The following is a 20,276-nucleotide window of genomic DNA, read 5'->3' as shown; positions in this document are numbered from 1 at the left end:
GACGGTGCTCAGGATTATGCTCAGGACGGTGCTCAGGACGGTGCTCAGGATGATGCTCAGGATGGTGCTCAGGACGGTGCTCAGGATGGTGCTCAGGACGGTGCTCAGGATGGTGCTCAGGATGATGCTCAATCTACTGAGCCTCACTGGCCAGGCGAAATGATTCTGATTTTTACAAATAGTGGTACTTACTTAGAATCCACTTTTCCTTGGTAAAACCATCTTTATTAACGTGAACTAGTACCGCGATTGAGCTAAGTTGGGTCTGCAGTGAACCCTCCAACACCCTGTCTAATGCATGCACCCCCCACTTGTCAATCACGAGGAACCTGACCTCAGGTGAAAACCCGCTGCTCGTATTCAAGCCTCTCTGTGCGCATGTGTGGCGCTGGGTCCTAGTAGCACCGAAATCTTCTGTAGAAGGAAGGTGTTTATTTCACTGTGTTTCTCCAGAGGTGTTTCCTATCACCATTCACTACCTAGAGGCCCGGGGGTGTTAACAAACTATCTCTGGAGTCTGTAAGATACGCCATCGGCCTCTGGGAGCAAGTAAGAACGAGAAGGAGCCTGGGGTGTGAGTTACAGACGCCCACACAGCGGGACGCTGTTCTTAAATTCTGTTTCCTTTTATTGATTTGAGAGAGAGAGAGATGGGAACATCGATGAGCGAGAACATGGATTGGCCCCTCCTGCATGCCCACCCCCCCAGGCGGGATCAGGCCCACAACCTGGGCGTGTGTCCCCACCGGGAATCAAACCGGTGACCTCTTGGTGCAAGGTCGACGCTCCACCACTGAGCCACACCGGCTGGACCGTAACGCTGTGCTTCACTTGGTTGCCCAGCAGCAAGCACAGTCCAGTGTGGGAGGCCTCGTCCCAGGTCTGGGCTCTGAGCCTTAGACGGTGAGGGCCACGCGGGTGGCTGAGGGTCTGGCCCGTGTGGCAGTGACTCTTCCCGCAGGGGATGGCGGGGGGGCAAGACGGACATGCTGCAGTGACACATTTAAAATGCCGCAGGAGTCTCAACGAGTTACTTGCAGTTGTTCTGGGAAAGAGAGATTTAGATAAAAGTAAATGTAGCCACCCCTTTATTACTTAAACTGAAGGGTAGTCCTTTATGAAATAAAGTTACATGCAGATTCTTTTCCCCACATTTTAGCATGCTTGCAAAACTAATTGCCATTAGTTAAAACGATTGTTTGTCATTATAAAGTATATATGAAATAGTTTCACTGTCATACTTGATTTGATTCAGACTTCAATTTTTTCAAAGATCAATTTACCTAAAGCAGACTGTGATCTAGTTGCATTACTGCAAGTGCAGCAAGTTGAAAACATATTATACACAGTAAATTCTTACATGTATATATGCAACTGGCAGTTAGGTGTGTGGCAGAAAAAACTATAAATCATCAAAGCATAAGCCCCCATGGAGAAGATACACAGTGAAATGAATAAAAAAATAATATTGCTTAGGTTTGAAGAAAGAAGATTTAACCTGTAAACTCTTTGGATCTGATGCAACTTAAACTAGAAATCTGCATATAACCAGGAAATTATTAAAAGAAAGAAACGTAAGAGGCAGCCACAGTGAAGAGAAACATGTAAGTACACCAGCCACCTATTCTCAAAGGATTATTGTCAGGCATTAAATCAACTTTGGTGCCCCGGCCAGTTTGGCTCAGCGGTTAGAGCGTTGGCCTGCGGTCCAGAGAGACCCGGGTTCGGTTCCTGCTTAGGGTACATACCTCGGTTGCAGTTTGTCCCCGGCCCTGGTTGGGTCGTGTGGGTGGCAGCCACTCGATGTGTCCTTTCACGTCGATGTTTCTCTCGCTCTCTCTTTCTCTCCTACTCTATCTGAATAAAATGTGGAAAAAAGTCCTCAGGTGAGGATTAAAAAAAAAAAAATTTGAAATTAAATCAACTTTGGTTTTCTGGTAATAAGAGCAAAACTGGATATAGAATGTATTTCTTTAATTCCCTTTAAAATATAAATATGGTAATCAAGAGAGACGACCCTCTCTCTTGCTTTCTATTCTGCATTATGTTTATGGCCACAAGGGGAGTCGTCTCCAAAGGAGGTTTGCTAGAAAATCTGGAAGCAGACTCTGTGTACGGGTCACGGGTCAGCGTGTGATGTGCTGCCGAGAACACACTGCACCAACCGCGCTCATTCCTGCAGGGTCTGCTGCAGGTCCACAGAGTCACTGTCGGGCCGTCACCCCGGACGCGCTTTAAATACCCTCCCGCTGGTTCCTGTGGTCTGGAGGTACCCCGGTCCACTCCGTGTGTGGTCTCACCAGGCCAGGCTCTCACCCCAAAGGGCGGGTCTAAACGAGCATTAAAATCCTGGAAAATGCTCAAGTGTTCTGAAATAAAAAGTACTAGAGAAGATGCTGTCATGATTGAATATTGACAGCTTGGACGACTCCTCTATAATTATAATAATCCTTAGAAATACATGCACATTTCAGTGCATGATTAACTGGTTATTTATTGTTCCAGTGATAATACTAAGGAGGTTTCTCCACGTGAACGGTGGCGGGAGTAGAATCACAGGAGAGAGACTGGAAAGGGGGCGCCTCGCCCACCCCCGTGTACCGACAGACCTTCCGCCTGTGCCCACAGAGAGCCTGGCGCCTCCCCCAACGCCCCCTCCTGGAAACCAGATTCCTCCAGTGTGCCCTGAGGGCACCTCTTCCTACCTTCCCGTTCAGCCCCTTCCTGCGTTTACCTTTATAGTATTCATCCCTTGATCCGTAAGACGTTTACTAAGTGCTTTTATTTCCGAGACTCTCCCGAAGCCGTCTCTTAACTCCACAGAGACTCAGAGCACGGCCCCGGCCCTCAGCTTACAGCAGCATTTCTTGACGGTCACGATGAGGGCCCTGCATCCTTTGTGGAGAAACATGATCGAAGTACCTGTTCTAGGCTCCTGTTTAATCTCTCTTCCTCTGAGAACAGCGAGGAGCCAGCCCCACGGCTCAAGGCCCTGTGATCCTGCAGCCACACTGTCTGACCGGTCGACTCTCCTGAAACCCTATCTTGTTGGGGGGAGTCCAGCCTTCGAGGGTCATGGAAAAGCAAAATCACTGAGTCACAATGAGTTTCTGAGTCCAAATACGGAAAACTTAGATGGAAAAATATTTATCAGATGTTAAAGTGGAATTATCTAAACACAGATAGATTCTCTGTGCCCCCAAAATGAGTGAAGCTACAGTGTCTCCCTTCTATGAAACACTCGCTACTAATCCCACACACAAAGGCTTTCTACTTTATTGACAGGTTTTGTGGTCCGTTGAAAATTATGATTATGCTACTTTTTCAAATTACGCCTTTGGTTTGGGGATCTTCTTCACTAGATTGACGTTCAAGATGTTATTTTATCAAATGTATCTTTTGGATGGTAAAGCTTGAAACATTCTCTGTTCTGTAGCCAGTCTTGTAGATTTGTCTTGGTAAGGAGCTACAGAGTAGCCGTGTTCGGTGGAATAAGTGTGACTTATCTATTACTCTGCGACTTAGCCAGCCACCAACTAAGCACTTGAAAGACCCTCAGTCCCATCCGACTTTCCATCGGGTATTTGAAAACAGGGAGTGGACATTATGTAAGTGATCAAAGTGTTTGGCGAGAAACACGTTGAGTGTAAAAACTCGAAGCTGTTTTGGAAGAAGTGAGACAGACTGTGGGTCCCCTCCGCCTCCCCCCTCAGAGCAGTCGGGTGTGGTCCTCGGATGTGAAGTGACATTTCCCTTTCCCATGGCCGCCACCCCAGCTCTCCCTGACCGAGCAGTACTTCACGACAGGTGTGTAATCAGCGGGGAGGCTGTAGGACGTCCTCCATTGGTTCACCTGCTGTTTGTCCTGTTGGAGTATCTGTTCCCCTAGACCTGGTCATTCTCGTGACCAACAGCCATGGCTTCCCGTGGGTTTTCTGTCCACCCTTTTCAACACAGACCCACACTGGGACGTATCCCCGAATGTCTCTTCCCTCAGGACCCTCCCCCCGCCCTGACAGTCACTCTGTCGCCCCCCGATCTGGTGCGTCCACGAGATGTGTGCCCTGGTCATCGCCCATTGTTTCCCCAAAGCCCTTTGATGTGGTCTGAGGGAACCCACAAACACACTTAGACGTTTTCACTTTCACCCGAAGGCCTCCCCACGCACGGCCCCCGTGACCTGTCCCCCACTTCTCTCTGCCTTTCCGAACCCCCCTCCCCTGCACCTGCTCCGCCAGGTCCCTTCTCTGGCCTCCATTCCACCAGCAGTTGTCAGCCGCGTGCCCGACCCTGCATTTCCTCCGTTTCACTAGTTGTTCTTATGTCCTTGAAACATAAGTGGAGTCTTTGTTCTTCAGGATCATAGAAAATATTAAGCCCCCCCCCCCCAGCATTGTGCTTTAATCTTTCAGAACTCAGTACCTCATATGGTTTCACTCGTTTGTTCTCAGATGATTTACTAATTAGGTGATGATGTCCGACTAGAAAAACATACTTTAAAGACGAGGATATCTTTCTTTTGGTACTTAGTTTACATTAGAAACTTATATAATTGACTATTTTAATATGTGAGTGACTTTTGATCTTTACATATGTATGAACTGTCGTGTATTGTATGAGATTCACCAAAAACCGTGTCCAATAAGATGCTAGTTCTCAGAGGTAGGAAGGTAAAAGCTGTGTTCGGGATTTATATGTATGCATTCAGTCACATGCACTACATAGCCATGATTTATTGATAATCATTCCCATTGATCTATCTGACACGTAGACGAAGCGACTTGAGGAGACTTAAGGAAACTACTGCCATTGTCCTCGTTTTAGACATAAAATTAGCCTCTCAAGCCCGGCCGGTGTGGCTCAGTGGTTGAGCGTCAACCCTGTTCGATTCCCGGTCAGGGCACACGCCCAGGTTGTGGCCCGATCCCCAGTGAGGGGCGTGCAGGAGGCGGCCAATCGATGTTCTCTCTCACCCATGTTTCCATCTCTCTCCCTCTCCCTTCCTCTCTCTCTAAAATCAAAAGAAAAAAAGAAAGAAAGACTTGGCCTCTCACTCTGACGCCCTGGGAAGACAGTAAATACTGTTGGTATATTTCTGTGGCGTGGAGGCTAAATCTCAGTGTGTGGGTTGGCAGTGCAGCAATACCAGCAGTGTGAGTGTGGACGGAGCCGGCCACCAGCTGCAGATGAGGGAGCAGCTCTACACCGAACACAAGCTTCTCCTTTGCCTAGATCCTGGGTTATCAATTAAGTCTTCTCCGCAGACACGGTCTGTGGACATGAGGACTGTGGACTCGTTAACCACGCAGTGTGAGAGCCTGAAGTGCAGGTGACAGGCGCCGTGGCTCTGCAGTAGCAACCTTGACATTTATTCCAGGTGCTGTCAACCTCCCGTGATGTCTCCTGAGTGGAGATGTGACGTCTTCATCCACCTGTTCCCCAACACATGGTCCACCCTCCCATGCGGTTTTCGATTCATGGGTTTTCAGAGGTTATCAACACCTGTGTTGTAGGTTGTATCCTTCCTATAGGCAGGTAAAGAGAAACAGATCTGTGCAAAGGAAGCGTTATCATTTAATTCATGACAATGAACCGTGTGCTCCACAAATTTTTTCTTTCTATAAACAAGGAAGAGCCTCCCGTTCCATGGGGCGGAGGATGACCTGCCTCTCACTGCATCGCCGTACGTGCCGGCTCTCCAGCCTCCCTGCCCGCCAGCAGCCCAGCTCTGTCCGTCCCTCCGTCGGGCCGTCTTTCCTCTGGTTATTTTCCGCACGTGGTTTTGAACTGTCCCGTTAGAATGACATCCGTCATTCAGTGAGCTCTGAAGTCTGAAAGCCACGCGCTGTACCTGTCAGAATGAGGACAAGGCTAAGTTGAGACAAAATGCTCCGAGTTATTTCAACGAGGTGTACAACAGTCTCATTTATCCTGCTAGAAACATCTGAGAAGATTGCATGTTTATTATGTTTTAAAATCACTTTCATTTTCAAAGAGATTTCTGCGAAGCATTCCCGCAGTTTTGCCGAATGGATTTAGAAGAAGGGCGACCACGACCCAGCGAGGCAATTTCATCTGTTCTGATGCATGAGTTTCGCGTTTGATGCTCAGCGGCGGGCAAAGCCGTCAAACCGCACCTTGGGTCAGATGCGGACACGCCTTCCTGACGGCGCACAGTCTCTGCCCTCACAGGCTACACAGCAACGGCACAGCCTTCTTCTGCTTCCTGCCAAATCTAACCACGATTTCATAAATTAGCACATTTGAAATGCCGCCGTTTTTACCTTTGAAATGATCAGAATGTGCGTCTGTAGGTGACGTGCACGTAAAACATTCTGTTTTATTGCTTCTTTCCAGCAGTAGGTCTGGTCCTTTAGGACGCAGCGGGATGGTGATTCAGGGTCAGGTCGTTTGTGAACAGCCTTCTGAAGAAACAGTTCTTGCCCTGGCCAGTTTGGCTCAGCAGTTAGAGCGTCGGCCACGGACCAGAGAGAGCCGGGTTCGGTTCCCGCTAAGGGCACGTACCTCGGTTGCAGTTTGTCCCCGGCCCCGTTGGGGTGGTGTGGGTGGCGGCCACTCGATGTGTCTCTCTCACGTTAATGTTTCTCTCTCTCTCTTCCTCCCTCTCTCCCTCTCACTCTATCTGAGGATAAATGAAAAAAATGTCCTTGGGTGAGGATAAAAAAAAAAAAAGAAACATTTCTTTATAGCATTTACTATCTTATCTTTTATGATCTAGACCATAGTCATCTATGCTCAGAAAGAACTAGATCTCTATCAAAATGTGCTTACAGCATGACAGTCACCTTCTAGATGTCTCTCCTTCTGAAAACCGGTTTGGAATTTCCTGACCAAACCGTGTGTCACACACCTTGTGTCAGGAAGTCTCCAGGAAGTTCGTCTACAAGTATATCTCTGCCCACGCGCCTGTTTTTGGGTCTAAATAAATACCTTTTAATTGATGGTTTTACGACGTGGTGGCGTCAGTGATACTGCCACCCATGACCGAATGGTCAGTTTCCCTCACTGGAAACATCGTTCTTCTCAAACCCAGCCCAGAATGAGGTCCATCAAAGGTCATTCTCTGTCCGCTGCTTAAAGGACACTGGAGCCCTGGCCAGTTTGGCTCAGCGGTTAGAGCGTCGGCCTGCAGTCCGGAGAGACCCGGGTTCGGTTCCCGCTAAGGGCACGTACTTCGGTTGCAGTTTGTCCCCGGCCCTGGTTGGTCGTGCGGGTGGCAGCCACTCGATGTGTCCCTTTCACATCGATGTTTCTCTCTCTCTCTGTTCCTCTCTCTCCCTCCCACTCTATCTGTACAAAAAATGGAAAAATATCCTCGGGTGAGGATAAAAAATAAAAAAATAAAAAAAAATAAAGGACACTGGACACAGCTGTGGACGGAGCCGGCCTTCCCTCCAGTCCACGTCTCGGTCACCACCCTCCCGCTCGGCTCAGGCTCCTGGCCCACCCCGGCCGGAAGGAGGATCACAAGCCGCCTGACCTCCCCCCGGGCGCCCTTCCGAGATCTCTGCGCCGAGCCAGGGAGTTGCTCTGTCAGGGTCTGAGGCTCGGGGCTCTGCTTCCCAGGGTCGCTGCCTGGCCTCCTTGCCCAACTGTGTGTTTGGGGTCGTAATGCCCCAGGCAGATGTTTCTCTACAAGGGTCCCCTCCCCGGTTCCCTCAGAGCACCCGCGAGGGCACCCCGATGCTGGGTGTGAGCCTCAGCCCAGCGTGTGGCCTGTGCCCTGTGTCCGGCGCCTGGTTTCCAGACCCTGAAGTAACCCCACTCACGACATAAGCCCACTCGGTCCCCCGGCTCCACTCAGTCCCGGGGCTGTAGGCTCGCATCTTCCGGGGACACAGTCAGTGTCAGGGAAACACTTGGGCTCCGCCCGGCGTAGCTCAACAGCTGACAGACGTGTGCAGATCACGTGAATCTGTCTGCTCCGCGGGTTAACTTCCAGGTGCACACGTTCGCTTGGTTTAGTTTCAGTGTGTTGCTAGGAGATGTCGCTAAAATATCAGCTAGCTTAAGGTCCTTAGCTTCTAACTGCCTGAACGCACGGCGATCCGGAGTAGGACGGAAGAAGGAGGATTTCGCCTGCATTTCAAATGCCCAGACCCGCAGAGGACCCCCTCCTGCGCCTCCGTCGCCTGCACTGGGTGGAGCAACTTCCGTACTTTCCACGTATGCAGAAACGTTATTACAATTCCCGCAGATATATATGCAACTTACTTGCTTCACAGAAGGAATCGGATTTACACGCAAATTTCAAGTAAGGAGAAAATGAAAATAGACTAATAGACAACAAATCATTTACATCGACATAGAATCAACATTGAGAGGAAATAAGTAAACACCCATCATCCGTAAAGAAAACGGGACTTAGTAACTGAGTTTAATGTTGCATTACTTGTCCAGTCCTTTTATTTTAATTTAAACATAGATTTTTCTGTGCATTGGGTGCCTGTCGGGTTGTTGATGTGCTCTGGTCTCTGTCCTACCTGCTGTGAACTTGAGTAACCCCCAAAGGATGATGTATCGTTGCCATGACTAGCTTCTCACTACTCCAAATCCCACTGAGAAATTTTATAATGAGAGAAATTTTTCAGGGTCAAATAAAAAAATAGTGATATATGGTAGCTGATCTTACCTATGTTTGATATTTTAAAAAGCGGTGAAAGGTAAGCATAGCTTCAGTCTGTATTCCAGACTCAAGGGGCTACGCGGAGAGAAGTCAGGCGCGTGCCACCGAAACAGGTCAGAGTCCCGCTGTGTTTTCTCACACTTTGCAATTTCACAGCCTCGGAAAAGCCCCAAAGGTGCCAGGAATAAGAAAACATCACGCCCTGACCGGTTTGGCTCAGCGGTTAGAGCGTCGGCCTGCGGTCCAGAGAGACCCGGGTTCAGTTCCCACTAAGGGCATGTACCTCGGTTGCAGTTTGTCCCCGGCTCTGGTCAGTCGTGCGGGTGGCAGCCACTCGATGTGTCCCTTTCACGTCAATGTTTCTCTCTCTCTCTGTTCCTCTCTCTCCCTCCCACTCTACCTGAACAAAAAAATGGAAAAATGTCCTCGGGTGAGGATAAAAAATAAGTAAATTAAAAAAAAAAAACATCGCCACGCGATGCACATGGCGTTTCTACCTGCCCACGTGCACCTTTCCGGGAGAAATTCATTTCCGCTCAGAAGACCGGGTGCAGAGTCACGGGGTCCCCGGGGAGCCCCCACAGTCAGGACTCGGGCGAGTGAGGCCACATGCGGGATCTCAGACTTCAACGAGTAAGAATCTCCAGGGACGAGGTCGCTGCCCAGACTGTGACCCAGCAGTCCGGGGAGGACGTCCCCGGCAGGCTCCACACTTTGCTTTGACAGCCTGGCAAGTAGAGGACATTGCGTGTCCCCTTACCCAGCGGACAGACGGTCTGCAGGCTGCCGCTGGGCACCTTGACGGGCAGCCTGGACTTCCTCCGCCTTTCCCTTCGCAGCAGGTGCCAGAGTCCACATGAGGCGCCTCCGCGGCGACTGCGTCCTGGGCTCACCGTCTGGGATCTGCGGGGGCTGCCTGTGCAGACTCTGCAGCCGGGACCAGGGCCCCTTCGCGCGGACGCTGGGCCCTCGGAGGCGCTGGGCTCGCTGACTCTGCTCTGGACGCTGTCAGTAATCAGGGCGTCGAGGGGGAGCTGTGGTGCGTGTACGCCACGGAGCGGATGCCGCTGCGGGGAGGGTCTCTTCCCTTCGAGACGACGCGGACGGACCTGGAGAGGATGGTGTGAGTGAAAAGAAGTCAAAGGAAATAAGCCAGTCAGGGAAAGAAAAGGACCACGTGACCCCACTTATTTGTGGACTCTAATGAGTAAAATAAGCTGATGAGCAAGATAGACCCAGGAAGTAAGATCAGACTAACCATCCTAAGAGGTAGGGGTGGGGAGGTGGGGGGGAGATAAACCGTGAACCCCGTGGACACGGACAACAGCGCAGTGAAGGGGGGGAGGGTGTCAATGGGGAAACAAGGAGAAACATCTGTGACTAAAATGAATATATTAATAAAAAGAAGAATAACCAGGTCTTTGACTTTGTGTTTTAAGTGACGTCTGATGAGACGGTGGAGGAGAAGGTGAGCAGAGATGCCCCTGCCGCACCCCTGCAGGCCAGGCCTGGGCGGGGCGACAGCAAGGGCCTCACTTTGCGTGGGACCCACAGTCTCCCAGCGGGGGGCCTGCTGGGGACCTGTCCTTCCCTTCCTGTTCTTTCCGCTTTCCCAAGAACTACGTCTCACCCACCTCCCCTCCGGCTCTGCCGGACGCCCACCAGGCCACGCGTGTCAGTGCCGATGACAAGAACGAGGCCACCTGGAGCAGGGGTTCTCAACCTGGGGGTTGCGACCCCTTTGGGGGTCGAACGACCCTTTCACAGGGGTTGCCTAAAACGTAACAGTTATAAAGTAGCAACGAAAATAATTTTATGGTTGGGGGTCCCCACAACGTGAGGAACTGTATTAAAGGGTTGCGGCATCAGGAAGGTCGAGAACCGCTGACCTGGGGGGTTTGATGCTGGATTATACCCAAGAAGCCCCGTTTCCCACCAGGACAACCCGCGTGCGAGGGCACACGTCCTAAGTGAGGGGAGAGGGTATTTCCCGGCTCCGGTCTGCGTGCCGTTCCAAATGCATTTTCGACCCCATGAAATACCCCTGCTGTGCGTTCTGCTTGTTGGTGTCGTCAGGGTTTATCGAGGTGAATGTCCAATGGCACCTAGAGCTAATCTATCGGATATTCGAGGCTGAATTGCAGTTGTCTGTGATACATTTGAAATAGTGTCAGTGCCGAAGCCAAGAGCCATTCTGTCTAGGAAAGTGTCTGATTGCAGCTGTGGGGCCTGGGCACGCGGCCTGTTTCCCAAGAGCAGACTTACGGCGGTGGTGTCGGGGTGTCTTTAACTGAGAGAGGATGAGCCTGCATGTGGACTATTTGTTCTCATGTTAGTTTAACTGAGAGACCACGGTTCCCGGATTCACACTTAACATGTGTCGTAAAGACTGTTAAACGTGTTTGGAAAACAATACACGAGAGGAATATCATGGGGCTTTCTCTCCAAAAGGGAACATAATTCCTTAAGGACTTTTTCAATCGTGTGTGTGTTAGAATTGAAGTGTTTTCTGTGGAGAGTGGAAGCAAATTTATTGAAAGAGATCAAGAACAAAATCAATTCCTGTGTAAACGAAATACATCGATGTTCACATGAAACAAATCACCACGTAAGCATGAGCTCACAGGGATGCCCGGTCCCCCGGTGCCCTGGCGGGCTCGCGGGCTGGCGGACGAGCGTCGAAGCCTCTGCCGTCTGCAGCAGGAGGGCAGCAGAAAGGTCACGGGATGAGTCGGAACAGGAGTGCGGTTCACACTGCGTAACCCCGAGTGTGTCTGTGTTTCCACAGCCGTGGGCCTCGCCGCGTGCCAGGAGCCCGCGGTGCCCAGCAACGGGCTGAGGATGGGCGACCGGTACATGGTGAACGACGTCCTGGCCTTCCAGTGCGAGCCCGGGTACACGCTGCAGGTAGGTGGGGGAGGGGTGTGTGCACAGCGGTCCTCACCCTCCCGCCCCGGCCGGAGCCCCCTCGGCCGCTCCCCCTCGGCCGGTAAACCAAGGACGTCATACGCATCAGGCATGTCGGTCATCCACTTACAAGGTGCAAATAGCTTCTAAGTGGCAAAGAGCTCCTTCGAAGTTGAGCACGTCATCTTCAAAATCACCTCATTTCAGATGTTCCCCCAGTAGCTCTGCAGATGAGATTCTAAGGGACGAAGTATTGTCCCTGCAAGTCCCGTCCCGGCCGCCCAGTCACTGCCCTGCTCTGGGTCCTGCAGGTTTGTCCCACGTTGCACGCTGCCCCCTGGGTTCAGTCTGGCCCTTGGGCACCTTGCCTGTGCCGCCGGAGAGGCCGCTCAATACCGCTTGAGCATCGTCAGGAGGTACTAGGCAGACGTGTGCATCATCTTATCATTTTTATGTAACGTTTTTATGTAAACCTTTTGATACATTGTTTACAAACTGATGTGTAGCAACATCAGTCATTTTTCTGTTTTTGCTTTTTTTGATTTTCTGGTGAAAACAAGAATTAGCTGCCAATTCTCTGTCACTGAGCGTAGTTCTTACATAAGTCTACCGCCAGCACAGGCGTTGATCATCCGAACACGCGTATTTCAAATCCGGGGAGAGAGGTGGAAACCGACGTATGTTTCCAAACTTCAGTGAACGCAGGCGATAGCACCCCTTCGCTGGGGTTTATCAGGCCCGGGGGTGAGATCATGTCCGGGGAGTCTCTGAGTTGTGTCCTGTGGTTGTCGCCGGGAGTGAGCATCGGAACCTGGTCGCAGCCCGGGCCAGGCTCCCTGTTAGTCGCATGAGTGAACACGGGATTCGAAGATATTTTCATTGCCGACATCGACAGTTTTGCTAACACGTGATGCATCTGGCGTGGTAGCATGCACGAACGGCACACATGTCGTGAAAGCAGAGTTCCTTGTGCAGTGTATGCACACACATGGGGGAACGTGAGTCCCAGCGACACCCTGGACATGGCGTGACGGCGCCGTGACCAGACACCAGAGAGTGAGCCCTGTACATTCAAAGGCTTGTGATGTCCACCTTCTCTGCATCCGCTTCACGGCTCCTTGAGCCTAGGAAAAGAGACACTTCCTTCTGAGTCGGTGGCAGACGCCCAGGGCCCTGCCTTGCGTTGGCTTTATGACCAGATTCCCGCGGGAACCGCTCGTGGGAAGTGTCTGCACGGAAGTCAGAGCAGGAGCCAGGCTGGTAGTCGATGACCGTTGGATTGTCCGGCATCAGCGTGTACCTTCGAAGGCTCTGCATTTCCGTGCACCCATCACTCAGAAGAAACGTTATGAGAGACAGTGCCGTGGATCAGAGAAGGTGTCGGCAGCGTGTGGCCCTCGGCAGGAAAGGCGATGCCCAGAACACCTTCCTCATGAACAAAGGTGCCCTCCTTTCCCGTGGGAGCCTGGCGCCCCAGGTGTTCGAGGGCGTGAGCTCGGAGGCAGGGGCAGGGTCTGCAATGCTCCTGGGCTTGGGGACGGTTTCCACGTGACGGCCCGTCCCTGACGTGCTCCGGGAGGCAGCTGGATTATCTAACGTGAACTTCAGATGGTTTTCAATGGCCTCTGTGCCAGGCCTGGGCAGCAAACGGAAACTCGCAAGATGAGTGCCCACAGCAGATGAGCCCACCGCGTCACAAAGAGGGAAAAACTAGGAATTGATCGTCTGCACCCAGAGGGGCTGTTCCCTGGCTCCTCCTCCACAGGGAGAGATTTCAGCACAGAGTCTCGGGATTCGACCCTCTGCTCCTCGATGAGCAGGGGGAATAATGGACCATCTGGGGAGGTGGGAAGTTGGAATGTCTTATAGTTAAAGGATAAAGATGTCCAGGGAGGAGGACTGACTTCATCGCCTGCACAGCTCGCGTGGTTGTCTGGTGATGAAGTGAATATTGTCCTGGATGAAGGAGGACCTGCCCGTTTAGCTGAACCACAGTGGTGGTGGGACTTGCACCTGAACCACAGAAAGACGGACACGCACCTTTTTAGGGGCAGACACCACGCTGCGGACATCTCACGCCTCAACGCAGTGCCCAGGTGGCCCTCATCATTTCCAACCGCTTAGACCAGAAGCTGTAATTTCTGATGCTGGAAAAGCAAATGGAAGTGTCCTTTCCTCAGTCCAGTTCCTCTCGGACAGGAGTTCGGTGACGGTCAAGGGAGGGGGGACAGACGAGGGGGAGGGGGCAAAGGTCAGGGGAAGTACCCGCAACATATTTTAATAAAAGTAAATGAAAAACAGAAAGGAGCCTGGCAGAAATACAGACAGTTGGAAGGGCCAATGCAACGTCTTTGTTTTTTTTTAAAATATGTTTTTATTAATTTTTCAGAGAGAGAGGTAGAAACATCCATGTGAGAGAGAAACATCCATCGGCCGCCTCCTGCATGCCCCCTACTGGGCATCGAGCCAGAAACCCAGGCATGTGCCCTGACCAGGAATCGAACCAGGACCTCTCCGTCCACGGGACGATGCTCAGTCCATTGAGCCACACTGGCAGAGCCAACGCAAAGTTTTTTTTAATGAGGAAAAACACAGTCAGATTAATCTAGTTTGATTCAAACCCCGTGCCTGACTATGAACAGCGCCCTAAATACAGCTCACATTTGGAGAAGTCCTCGCACCCGCAAGGGAACGCAGAAAGGACCATGAGACCAGTCACAGGGGTCGCCGCGCACACGGGGCCAGACTGTGCCTTCCGCTGTGTGAGCTCCCGTCTCTCTCCACAGGGCCGCTCCCACATCTCCTGCATGCCCGGGACCGTGCGGCGCTGGAGCTACCCACCGCCCCTCTGCATCGGTAGGCACGCCTCTGTCTGCTGGGTGCGCCGTCCTGTCCGGGCCGCCATGGGCCTCCCTGGGCTGCTGTCAGTCCAAAAGACGCAGCACCCAGCTTCGGGGAGGGCTCCTCTGGGCCTCGTGACGGGGCCCTCACACCCCTCTGCCCGCAGCACCCCCTCTAGGAGGACACGAGAGGAAGGATCAGTAATGACTGTCCTGTCCCTTTGAAAAGCCTCCGCGAAGTTCACCTTTGGGTGTTTTGCATGACTTTGATTTTGCCAACATGGTGCCCACTGATCGATAGGTGAGCACCCTCTTCCCGTCCTGGCTGCAGCGAACCCCTCTGCTGAGGTCCTTCCTTCAGGTGGGATAACAGCACCCAAGGGAGTTCCTTCTGCCACGTGTCCACCCAGACCCTCTCACGTGGAGCTGCCACGAAATGACGTCATTTCGTGGGAGGTCATGACCTCCCCGCAGTCCCCGGGATCTCCGTGCAGAGACACCGACACTCGCTGCCACACTGGGAGCACACAGTGGGCCCTCAGGAGGGTTTAGCCATGAACCCCAGTAATGACCGGCTCCCCGAGAGCACGGATGGTGGACCAGTCACCCGGTCACCCCTCGCAGTCCCTCTCCTGCCTCAGGCTCAGCACCGCCAGGGGGCGCACTCGGAAGCCACTGGTCTGCGGACCAACCGCCCGTCGGGCCCCCTCCAGCTGTGGGGCTTCCAGAGAACGTGGCCCGCTCTCACGAACAAATGTGGGCAATTGTGAAGGCCACACGCCTCCTTAGAAGTGTCCCCGAGCCACGTGGTGCGGTGGATGACCTCTGCGGAGGCCCTGGCAGCTCAGGGTGTGGGCAGGTGCCCCCAGGTAGAGCCAGGAGAAGGCTGTGGCACACCCTCTTCAGACGGCCTGGCTTCCGCTCTGCCCACACCCCGGCGCTGGGGGAGCTGTGGTGGTTAGCACTCCCGTGGCCGCTCCCGTGGCCGCTCCCGTGGCCGCAGACCGACGGAGCTGTGCCTGAGAAAATAAAACGAAGCCAGAGCATCTCAGCAGCCAGACCCCCCTCAGGAGAGGCTGGTCCAGGGGCACCGCATGGCGGGTGCTGTCCGCGGTGTCACCCCTTACAGGACAGCGCTCCTCGGTGACCGGGGGTTCTGTGTGTGAAAGTGACTTCTAGCAAAAAGCAAATGTCTAGACTGCCCGTGTCACCCACACAGGTACAGTTGTGTGTGTGGAGATGTAAGTCCAGGCTCAGCCAGCAGGAGAACAGGGGACCCCCTCTGGGACCCCACTCCCTCCACCGCTCTCCTTTGTTCCTCTTCAACCGAGAGCTTTCTCGTAAATTTGGGAATTTAGTATTTCACACCTTGAAATGAAATTCACCCCCAAAGGGCGTCCAGTCAGACACTGGCTCACGGCGGCACCCTGAACACTCAAGGAAAGGTTTTATGTGACCAGTTAGCCTGCACCAGCCAAATAGAATCAATTTTTATCTTCTGTGTGATGAGCCTCGCATGTTGACAGATTTGCAGGACACAGAATGTCCCCGTCACCGGCCCTTCGCCCCTCACGGGAGAGGCGGGTTGTCGGGGAAGCTCAGCAAGGCCTGCAGCCCTCTCGGGACCGGTGGAGGCGGAAACATTTCCGTCGCTGCTTCAGATGAATTGGGGGGGGGGGGGGGTAGGACTGGAAATACAGACAGAAACACTGTACTCGGTCTTGAAAATTCGAGGCCTATGTTTTTAAAGTTAGTCCTAAGGAAGAAAACTGACATCAGAACGGTTGTCCATTCTCCAGCGATGTGCGGAGGGACCCTGCGCAGCCTGGGGGGCGTCATCTTGAGCCCGGGGTTCCCCGGCGCGTACCCCAACAACCTGGACTGCACCTGGGAGATCGCCTTGCCCGTGGGCTACGGTGAGTGACAGCTCCGCCTTCCCGAGTGTCCGGTGGGGGGGCCCCTCCGCTGTCCGTCACGGAAGTGACCTGGACAAAGCTCGGGCGGAGCCGCCGGAAGAAAGGACAGGTGCTGGGCAGGGGGACGGAGCCCACTCCCCCGGGAGAGTCAGGGAGCCGGGGGACAACAGTGAGCACATGAAACGCTCTGCCCAGCACCCCCTCAGCCCAGCACCTCAGCACAGCACCCCCCTCAGCCCAGCACCTCAGCCCAGCACCCCCTCAGCCCAGCACCCCCCTCAGCTCAGAACCCTCTCAACTCAGCACCCCCTCAGCCCAGCACCCCTCAGCCCAGCACCCCCTCAGCCCAGCACCCCCTCAGCCCAGCACCTCAGCCCAGCACCCCCTCAGCCCAGCATCCCCTCAGCCCAGCACCCCCTCATCCTAGTATCCCCCTCAGCCCAGCACCTCAGCCCAGCACCCCCTCAGCCCTCAGCCCAGCACCTCACTCGGTCCTCAGCTCTTCTCCTGACCCCGCCGCTCTGTCCAGCCCCCCGCAGGCCCCTGTGCCCACCCCCAGCCAGGGCTGCCCGGGCCCAGGTGTCTCGGGGTCTCCGCTCTGACTGTTGTCATTTCCTGGGCAGCGTGTGGCCCTCAGGGTACGAGCCCCGAGGCGCAGGCGGCATGACTGACGGGGAGGAGCTCACTGCACCGCCCTCCCGGTTTGGGGTGTCTTCATCCTTACACAGGTGCTGCCTGTCTCTGCTGCTTTGGTTTGAGCCCAGTGGGCTGGGAATGTGTCTCTGTTTTCTGGAAATTTCCTAAAGGCAGAGTTCATGGAAATGCAGCCTATATTTTTCTACTTAATTGCTACCTTTTTTTTTCAATCCTCACCCGAGGATATTTTTACATCTATCATCAGATAGAGTGGGACTGGGACGGAGGGAGAGAGAGAAACATCGACGTGAGAGACACATCGACTGGCTGCCACCCACACACCCAACCAGGGCCGTGGATGAACTGCAACCGAGGTACCTGCCCTTAGCGGGAACCGAACCCGTGACTCATTGGTCTGCGGGCCGTTGCTCTAACCGCTGAACCGAACCGGCCAGGGCTTAACTGTGACCTTTAATGTTACAAACCAGGGCACCACCTTTCCCTCCTTGCTGTCCAGTGGGATCTTCCCTCGGGCCATGGAGCCGGGGGGAGGGTACGCCAGCCCTTCAGAGTATTCCCCGAGTTCTTAGAGGGTTCCCTCGTTTGCTGTGGTTTCTTTGCACACAGAAGATGTAAATGGAGCAGGAGTGTTCACAAGTTCCCTGAACCTCAAAAGGCAGACTTAACTGCAAAGTCATGGTCACATGACGACTCAAAGACGTGTCAAGGTCCAAGGTCAAACTCCTGTGAGGGGCACTGACCTTTCCATGCGTCAGGAGGAGGGGGGCCGTGGGCCCTGTGATCTCCCCCGAGACAGGCACGCAGACGGGCGTTCTGGGTGCAGAAACACATCCTCCCAGTGTCCCCTGAGGTCAGGAAAGGGAAACTGGGCTATGCTTGTTTTAATCCCTTCATGTTGACCTTGGGAGGTCAGACTGGACACAGCTTGCTGGAAATGGGACAGTGGAGTCAGCGCACTGAAACCAGACCACAGCTGGCTCTGCTGGGTCTCCTGGTGTGTGCAGGCGGCTGGATGGGCAGTGGGCCTGTCATCCGCTCAGAAGGCTACTGTGTCCGCTGGCACGTCCCCTTCCTGGGTCAGGTTGAAGTCCGAATCGGGAGAAAACCACTCACTTCCCCCGCTGCTGAGACACAGGCCAGCTTTATGACCCGAGCCCTTGACTGCTGGCCGTCTGTCATTTCTGTCCTGACTCTGTCATTCTGTGAATTTCAAAATGTCCTCCGGGCAGCGCGTAGGACCTGCAGGCCAGCCGTCACCCCGCAGTGAGGAGGGGCCTGTCGGACCCCACCCTGCTCTCTGAGCCTCCCCGGTCGGTCCGCGTGTCCAGGACACAGGGGCCAGCAGCTCAGGAGCTGCTTTGGGTCGTCCTTGCGTCCCTGCCTATGTCCCAGCTCAGGGTGACAAAGTGATGGACACTTAGGAAGCTGGAGACCAGGGGTTGGTGGCCTCGATGGTCACACACACACACACACACACACACACACACAACATGTTAGTCAGTTTGTTAATAACACAGCTGTTTTATCAGATCTGTGGAATTTGCTACAAAGAAAACTGTTTTTAATTCAGCACCAGGTAAGAAACTAGATCAGATCTGGTGGGTAGTTTCCTGCGTGGAGTAGCCCACCCGCCCCAGCAGCGTGGGGACAGGTCTGAACGGAGGGACCGAGAGGGACGCCTGTCCTTCCTTCCCCTCCCCCCGCAACCTCTCGGTCTCTTTCTTTTTTTCCTTCTTCCAAATGTCTCTTGTCCAAACATATTTGCTGGAATTTAGAAGAAAATTAACAGCTCATGTTGGCTCTTCCAAAACAAAATATTTGAGATTTTAAAATAGTTGCAGAAGTTTTTGTTTTCTTTTGTTTTGTTTTAACCCAGGGCTGAAGTTCTCTCTCTTTGTTTTTTGTTTTGTTTTATTTTGTTTTTTAAATATGTTTTCATTGATTTTTTTAGAGAGAGGAAGGGAGGCAGAAATAGAACATCTATCTGAGAGAGAAACATCCATCGGCTGCGTCCTGCGTGTCCCCCACTGGGGTTTGAGCCTGCAGCCCAGGTGTTGCCCCGACTGGGAATCAAAACAGCAAACTCCTGGTGCACCGGACCCGCTCAGGCACTGAGCCACACAGAGCAGGGCGCGGTGCGGAAGCTGTGTTTGCAGAGCTGTGCCCCTGGGTGTGCAGGGCGCCTTGGGTTACGCGGGGCCCATCCTGGCACTGCCCACCGCTGTGCAGGCCGCGCCAGCATCGGCGCCGAGTCCCGCCTTCGAACACGGTGTGAAATTCTGGCTGAGCTCAAGGTCCTGCCTCCCTGCCAGGCTTCCCTTCTGCCCTCCGCTCTCCGCTCCTCCCGAGGTTTGCCACGTTCCACTTCGAGACAGAGCAGGGGTCCCCAGGAAGGACTGGACACTGTTGCCATCAGGGAGCCTTGCTCTGGCCCAGCTCGGTGCGTGTGCGCCAGGAGAGGCAGGGCTGTGCCATCACGGGGGGGCACGGCACTGTCGGCCCCGCAGTGGGCATCGCGGGCCTTGGAGCCTCAGCGTGCCCCCCGTCAGGTCCTGGGGAGCGGGGAGAAGAGAGCTAGCTGGTAGGTTGGGTCCCGAGTGGGACCGTTGGCTGCACAGGACGCCCACCGGCGAGGCCGCGTCCACCTTCGTTGCTCCTCACAGGACTCTGCGTGAGTGGGGAGTCGGTCTTGGATGACGTCACATTTTGTTGAATGCATCTAGATTTTTCTTCCCTACAGCTGTCTACATGAGGTTTCTTCCTTTCTTTTTGACGGACGTGCTCACGGTATCTCTCAATACCTGAGTAGATACGTTTGCTTTCCACTGTCCTGTGTTCACAATGAAGTGACGCAACATGTCAGCATCGCCTTCGGGGCCTGTCCCCGGGAAGCAGGTGCCCTCGGTGGAAAGTAAACCGACAGCCCTCCCTGTCTGTCAGGGGCAGTCACAGGCACACGAGCTTCTCCTATCCGTGGGCAGAATGACCCCTAACACCTGTTGCATCCTCACGCTGGGCTTCACAAACCCACATTAATTGCCTGGGTTTATGCAGAAGTGAGCGCCTTTGGAGTTCTATCTAAACTATTTAAGCAATTCAGGTATTTCAGACACAGTCATCAAATAAATGTTCAAAAATGCCACAGCCCCACGGTTCTGATTTGGCTCCACATCCAGATGGTCAGCTGTAGCCCTGTGTGCTGACCCCTGGGACCCCACGACACTGTCACCTGGCTCAGACGGCCCTGTGAGCGCTGGGCAGGCGGGCGGGCGAGTCGCTGACTCACGCCCGCGAGAGGGTCACATGTGA

General features: G+C 53.6%; 1 protein-coding gene across 1 annotated transcript in view; it reads left to right on the top strand.

Moving 5' to 3' along the window:
* The window catches only part of CSMD1 (CUB and Sushi multiple domains 1), a 1,021,666-nt gene that overhangs the window by 872,877 nt on the left and 128,513 nt on the right, over nucleotides 1-20,276 (top strand). The window contains exons 38-40 of the mRNA XM_036250552.1: nucleotides 11,436-11,554; nucleotides 14,341-14,410; nucleotides 16,194-16,310. Of these exons, the coding sequence (XP_036106445.1) occupies nucleotides 11,436-11,554; nucleotides 14,341-14,410; nucleotides 16,194-16,310 (306 nt within the window). The remainder of the gene's footprint in view (nucleotides 1-11,435; nucleotides 11,555-14,340; nucleotides 14,411-16,193; nucleotides 16,311-20,276) is intronic.

Source organism: Molossus molossus, unplaced genomic scaffold (assembly GCF_014108415.1).
Source record: "Molossus molossus isolate mMolMol1 unplaced genomic scaffold, mMolMol1.p scaffold_m16_p_9, whole genome shotgun sequence".
Classification (NCBI taxonomy): Eukaryota; Metazoa; Chordata; class Mammalia; order Chiroptera; family Molossidae; genus Molossus; species Molossus molossus.
Note: the sequence above shows the minus strand (reverse complement) of the source record. Positions and strands in the feature narration are given on the sequence as shown.